Raw genomic sequence first — 7313 nt, 5'->3', positions numbered from 1 at the left:
TGTTCTCCTTAAATATAGAATGGTTCCATGAACTAACTGTTCAATCCGCTTGGCCTATAACAACCATTCAAAGCCTAAACTAATCTCTTTTTTGTAGATGAAACAAAACATCTATAAAAACAATTGAGGAGATAGAAAATGTTAAGAACACTACATTGAAGTGGAATGTAATGGGATCTGAAGTAATGGGATTATGACATGGTCCAATATATTTATTATCAATTAGTTTTGAACTAATTAAAGAAAATTATGAAATTTAATATAGTGTTAAAGCCAAAATTGTTAACTTAAATAAGATTTATTCCTAGTCATTATATAGTGAGGTTTAGTTTAAAGTGGGAGCAAAAAAATCATTGTTTCGAGGGATACGAATGTTATATCAGAGATGTGGAACCTATAGAGTAATGCATAAATGATGTGGACCAATTGACTAATTTTCAGTTGATTTTAAAGTTGAACCCATAAAATTAACGAGGCTAACAATTTTTTTTTTTGGTGTTGCTGTTTTGTTATTTTATTTTAAACACTCTCGAGCAATCCATTCTAAGTTCTAAAATACTTCTCATCTACCAAATGAGAGTTTTTTGTTTTTTTTTGAACAAACTACCAAATGAGAGAGTTTTTTTTTTTTTTTCAAATGAGAGAGTTTATTATAGCTTTGTCTTTGTGTATAGAACTGATAGGCCACACCATTGACTATTCTTTTAACCCGTAAAATGCATGGTATTGATCTTGTTTTCACATATTCTTGAACGTACAGAGGAACTGTTTATAATTTTATATTCCAACAATCGTCAACTTGGCACTGGAACAAAAAATTTGTCTATTCGGAGACTCCACTTAATATTGGTCTTCCAAATTAAATGTCTTTGAACTTTTGGTGTTGAGACAAATAAAAAATGTATATCTTCGTCCTGTGTAATAGTTTTTATTTGGGCTTTCGAGTGTTGGAGGAGCATCCCGAGTAAATCCTTAATGTCACTCTTGCATTCCAATTAAAATTCATACGATCCATGAAAACACATAATTATAAGAATCCGAATAGCTTAAATCCCTGTTGATGCCAAGTCAAACTATTACAGAATATATTTGGACTAAATATCTCTCATACTAAAGGTAATTAATCGTAACGATTGAATTTAGCTGTAAAAATAGTGCAGCGAAATTTAATGATGGTTAGTTATTTCTTGTAAATTGCCTAGGGTATAGATGACAATAAATCAATAATGTGGGATGACAAATTGATGTAGTAAAATTTTGTCTAGCTAGTTGAAAACTGTGAATCCAAGAAAAAAAAAACTAAAATAACTAGTTTTTTTTGGTAGGAACTAAAATAACTAGTTAATAGATTAATATCGTAAAGTAACTAAATTAACATCACTTTGTTAAAAAAAAAAAAACTAAATTAACATCAACGATAGAATGTGCCGACTACTAAAATTATGTGTTCCATATGAAAATATTAAGAAAATTTCCCAGATTAACTTTGTCAAATATATGTAATTATTATGTATCATAAAAAGTAGGCTGTCAATCCGAAACAAATTTTGTGTCCTTCACATCTCGTACTATATTCATTATACTGGAAAAATTACTTTGTTTGGGTGGGGAAATTTTATGGATACGGATAATTTGTCAAAGTATGTGGGATAAACTATCCGAATAACCCACATATAGTTTTACAAATATAAAAAAGTTAACAAAAAATAATTATTTGTTTCAACAATTATTTCACAAAACTTATTTATCCCACTAATAATAATTCTGTCTTTTTTTAACTCAACAAAACTTAACCAAAGCCTTTAGCAAAAAAAAAAAAAGACTCAGGATTACGTTACTTTTCTTCTTGTTTTCAGCTAAAATTCAGCAAATCTTCCAACACATGTTAGACCTGATAAGTCTGTTCTTCTAATTACATAAGTGCCAAATGGTAATGGTATTGGTATAGTAGTCAGTTAACCAAATGCCAAAGACTTTTTTTTTTCTTTTGGAGTTGAATGTGTTAGGTAGAGCTATGGGTCCTTTATTGTCATAGTTATTATTTATTATTACCAGATAAACAAATTTTTTATTTATATCAATTTATTATATTTATTTTTCCTCTATATTTAAAAGCAAAATGAAGAAAAATGCTTTATTATTGACATTTAAAAAAATAAATAAGAAGAAGAGAAGAAAGAAGAAGGAAAGAAGATGCTTTTCTTTTGGAGCTTTATGCTGCAGCAACGTTCTTTAAAATTTTGACACATTTAACGAAGAGACTGTCTCTCTCTCTCTCTCTCTCTCTCTCTCTCTCTCTCTCTCGTTAAACAAATAAAACACCATTTTTCCCTTTTCTTTCTCAGCTCAGCCACCACTGACCTCATTGCCTTTTTCTTTTTTTCTCACTATACCGCCACCGTGAAACCAAACCGTAGGGTTCCGATTACACCAACAATCCAAATCCAAACACCTTCTTAAGTAATAGTAAAACTCGATTCCAGATCTCCATTACCGACAACAATCGCATGTCCAAACACTTCTAAACTTACGAAAACAACTAAGAAAAGCTTCGTTTTCACTTCCAGATTTCGTTTCCACAAGCTACATTTCTCCGATGTAAGCTTTTTTATTCTCTTGTTCTGTTCTTTCATGGTGTCGTCTCTGTGATTTGTGTGTGTTCTTGACTTAATTTCAAAACTCGATTACAGTGGTTACTGAAGTTTTGTAGAGTTAATTACTATTTTTTTTCTATTTTGTCTTCGATTTAGTGTGTCGGCAAGTTCACTTTACCTTATTGTTTTTCCTAATTTAGTAACCTACTTTTTAGAACGATGCAGCCTTCTCAGATTACCTTATCTTTTTTTCCTCATTCTGCAAAAAAAAAAAAAATAACAATTTCATCATGTTACTTTGTCTCTTTCACCTTCTTCTTATTAAATCTCACTTAACAATCATTTTCAGATTTACCCGATCTGATTCGCTTCAATCCGAATCAATTCACTCTTTTTTATTCCTCTTTGTTAATGGCAATGTTTTTAACACTCTTTATTGTGAATAAACTTATAGACTGCAATGGACCGACGAAGCTGGCCGTGGAAGAAAAAGGGGTCTGATAAATCAATCTTAGTGATTGATTCTGCTTCAGCTGATGCTTCTCATTCTCAGATTGAAAAGGTATGTGATTTGCTTGTTGTGAGTTAAGCTTACTCAAATTTGATGCAGCTTACACTGAATTGTTTTGGTTTTGTTTGTTTTTGGGAACAGGAATCAGTTAAGAAGCCAAAGTATGTTCAGATTTCTGTGGAGCAGTATACACATTTCACTGGTTTGGAAGAACAAGTAAAGACATACGATGTTCAGATTAAATCTTATGAGAAACAAGTTGAGACTTATGAGGAGCGGGTTAAGGATTTCGAAGAACAGATTGATGCGTATGATGAGAAGGTTCATGAGTATGAAGAACAGGTGCAGAGACTGAATGAAGATGTCGAGGACTTGAATGAAAAGCTTTCTGCTGCTAATGAGGAAATAACTACAAAGGAGGCCTTAGTGAAGCAACACTCCAAGGTTGCTGAAGATGCTGTCTCAGGTATATTACTAACTGTGAATGTTTATATGTTGCAATGTAGAGTAAAGTTTTATAGCTTGTTGTTGTTGCTTCAGGTTGGGAAAAAGCTGATGCGGAAGCTTTGACATTGAAAAATACCTTGGAGACTGTTACTCTCTCAAAACTTACAGCTGAAGACCGTGCAGCACATTTAGATGGTGCGTTGAAAGAGTGTATGAGACAGATACGGAACTTGAAGAAAGACCATGAAGTGAAACTGCATGATGTTGCTTTAGGCAAGACCAAGCAAATTGAAAAAATAACCATGGAGTTTGAAAAGAGGATGTGTGACTATGAACAGGAGCTGCTAAGGTCTGCTGCGGATAGTGATGCCTTATCGAGAACTTTACAGGAGCGGTCCAACATGCTAGTCAAAATCAGTGAGGAGAAGTCACGAGCTGATGCTGAAATCGAGACCCTGAAGAGCAATCTAGAAATGTGTGAAAGAGAAATAAAATCTCTCAAGTATGAAGTTCATGTAGTTTCTAAAGAGCTGGAGATACGTAATGAAGAAAAGAACATGTGTATTAGATCTGCAGAATCTGCCAACAAGCAACACTTGGAAGGGGTAAAGAAAATAGCAAAGTTGGAAGGAGAATGCCAGAGACTGAGAAGTCTTGTGAGAAAGAAGTTGCCAGGCCCCGCTGCACTTGCTCAAATGAAGCTTGAGGTTGAGAACTTAGGCAGGGATAGTGGTGATGCCAGGCAAAAGAGGTCTCCAGTCAAGGTCTCTAGTCCGTGCAAGTCGCCGGGGGGATACTCATCAACAGGGTCTGAATTTTCTCTCGATAGTTTACAGAAATTCCAAAAGGAAAATGAATTTCTAACAGAACGTTTAGTTGCGATGGAAGAAGAGACGAAGATGCTGAAAGAAGCATTGGCAAAGCGGAACAGTGAGTTGTTGGAGTCACGGGATCTTTGCGCTCAGAGCACTAGTAAGCTTCAGAGTTTAGAAGCTCAACTGCAGCAAAATAACTCTCAGAAGTCCTCACTTGAAGTGTGTCCAAATCTGAATACGAGCAATCCATCAAGCTCAATCTCTGTTTCTGAAGATGGGAATGATGATTCTGGTAGCTGCAGTGGATCTCTGTCAACAAATCCACCACAACAGACCAAGAAGGAGATTGCAGCTTTGGAGAGGGTTGAAAGTGTTAGTAGTCATGTAGAGCTTATGGATGATTTTCTTGAAATGGAGAAATTAGCTTGTTTGCCAAATCAACCTAGCAGTAATGGTAGTATGGATTCCAAGGATTGTTCAGTTGATCAAAAGCCAGAACAGGTGACTCTTGACGCTCATACCGAACTTGAGGAGTCCGATAGAGGTAGTCCAGCGGCAGTGATGGAATTTAGATCGAGATTATCAAAGGTTATTGAATCTGTATCTACTGATGCTGACCTCCAAAAGATAGTTGCGGATATAAATTGCATTTTGCAAGATGTGAATGCTTGTATGGACCAGGAAAAGCCTTCTGAGGTGCAGGTTCATCCTGAAGAAGTGTCAGATTTATGTCCAGAACAAAATCTGGTTGAAGATTGTCATTTGGCTGAACAAAAGCTGCAGAGTATTATTCACCAAGATTTGAAAATTGCAGTGTCTCGGATTCATGATTTTGTTTTGTTGCTTAGAAATGAGGTCAGGGCAGGTCATCAGGACACAGCCATTGAAGGAAATGATTTTGTTGAACTGATCGAGGGCTTCTCCGTCACGTTTAACCATGTTTTAAGCGGTGACAAAACTTTGGACGATTTTGTTTCGAATCTTGCTAATGTCTTAAACGAGGCTATGGAGCTAAAGGTAAATTTTAGGGGTCTTGCTTCCTCTGAGGTTGAAACGCTGAGTCCAGATTGCATAGACATAGTTGCATTACCGGAAAGCAAGGTTGTTGATAAAGATTCATCTCAAGAAATATATCAAAATGGATGTGTTCACAACGAGCCAGGGGTACCATGCGATGAAAACAGAGTTTTGGGGTATGAGACAGACTCCAAATTACAGGAAATAGAAGAGCTGAAATCAGAAAAAGAAAAGATGGCAATGGATATTGAGGAGTTGAAGTTTCAGTTACAAGAATCTGAGCAGCTGTTAGCTGACACTAGATCACAGTGTGATTCTGCTCAGAGGTCAAACAACCTGGCAGATACGCAACTCAGATGTATGACTGAGTCATATAGATCTCTTGAATCACGTGCAGCTGATTTAGAGATCGATGTGAATCAGCTTAAGGAGAAAATACGGAAGTTGGAGAACGAGCTTGAGGATGAAAAGAGAAACCACCAAGAAGCCATTGTCAGGTGCCATGAACTCGAAGAACATATTCAAAGGTGAGTAGTAGTATCAGCTTTACCTGAATATGAAAGATCAGCCTGGTTACCTACTGCTTTTTACATGTCTATATTTTCACTTTTTCTCAGCAACAGACACACTTCTTTGGTTGCTGAGGATGACGAAGAAGCTGATATAAAGGGTAAACAGGTAATGTTTTAGCAACGCTTCTCAGACTCTTATTCAATGGCAACCATGGTTTGCTTCTAATATTTCAGCTTTATAGACTTGGCTATTTTCTGCATTTCATTTTGTCCAAGTGAATTTGCAACGAAGCTCATTGCTCATTGTGTCATATTCTTATTCAATGCTCATTGGTCACCATACTACATGCAATCAGTTTAGGTGTATGTACATATCTAATCACAAAAACAAAAATAAACACAAGCATGCACATATATAGACTCTGCATGCATTGATTCCTGAATCCTTAGGACTCTGAAACAAAAACAAACTAACATGAAAATATGATACAGGAGAGAGAGCTATCGGCAGCAGCAGAGAAGTTAGCGGAGTGTCAAGAAACCATATTTGTGTTGGGGAAGCAACTGAAATCATTTCGGCCACAACCTGAACAATTGAGGTCACCACAAAGACAAAATGAGTCCTATTCTGAGGAGGAACTAGGCACCACCACTACCTCGGTCCCCAAGAACTACACCACAGTAGATGAAGGAGATTCAGCTGAGACTTACATTAACGAGGTTCCTAGATATATGGAGTCACCAAAATGCCCTTCTGATTCAGAGACTAGCGATACAGTGACATCGCCATCACGAGTTGGTTCAAGGCTCTCAAGGTCAGGTTCATCTGGCAATCCAACCCCAGAGAAAGCCTCCAGAGGAATCAGCAGGTTTTTCTCCTCCAAATCAGGATATTAAGCCTTTTTAAAAATAAAAGATGGAAGAAGAAGCTGTGTGAATGTGTACATGATGAAGTGTTCAAAATACTTGGAGAATATTTTCGTGTGGGATCTTTTTGTTACTTACTTCCTTATCAAACGACATGTGCATTTTAAAATTGATAGTTTGTTATTGAATCAACTAAGAATGTAATATTGCATAAACTTAACATATTAATCAATTACCCACATTTCACTTATGCAAATCAAGACCTATGAAATTAATCTTATTGTCAGTCTTTTAGTGTTAGCCAAAATACAAAATGACATTAAAATAGTATAATAAAGCTAAATGGATGAAACTAACCATTGTGACATTATTTTATACGTGCTAGCATGAGAGAAAGTTTGTGTTTTGTTTTTCTTATTCACACACATAATAAGAACATAGTTATTAAGTCTTACAAGAAAGTTTATTTTATTCGTCTCACTTTTTTGTTTTTGTTGCTTTTGATATCATTTAAAATAATTTTAGACCTCACCGTTCTAATGTAAAAATA

General features: G+C 35.5%; 1 protein-coding gene across 2 annotated transcripts; it reads left to right on the top strand.

Moving 5' to 3' along the window:
* The first annotated feature begins 2074 nt into the window (after positions 1–2074).
* On the top strand, positions 2075–7019 carry LOC104758078 (filament-like plant protein 6). 2 transcript variants are annotated; one of them, XM_019239699.2, is made up of 6 exons: positions 2075–2598; positions 3049–3156; positions 3247–3571; positions 3646–5911; positions 6008–6062; positions 6389–7019. In XM_019239699.2, the coding sequence occupies exons 2-6, from the start codon at positions 3055–3057 to the stop codon at positions 6791–6793; spliced, it is 3153 nt and encodes a 1050-aa protein (XP_019095244.2). In that variant the 5' UTR covers positions 2075–2598; positions 3049–3054; the 3' UTR covers positions 6794–7019. The 2 variants fall into 2 exon arrangements, with proteins under 2 accessions (XP_019095244.2, XP_010479192.2); XM_010480890.3 differs by having other exon boundaries at positions 6002–6062.
* Positions 7020–7313: the final 294 nt, after the last annotated feature.

The sequence above is a fragment of the Camelina sativa genome, chromosome 14 (genome assembly GCF_030686135.1).
Source record: "Camelina sativa cultivar CO46 ecotype springtype chromosome 14, ASM3068613v1".
Taxonomy (NCBI): Eukaryota; Viridiplantae; Streptophyta; class Magnoliopsida; order Brassicales; family Brassicaceae; genus Camelina; species Camelina sativa.
This window is presented reverse-complemented; position numbering and strand designations above follow the sequence as displayed.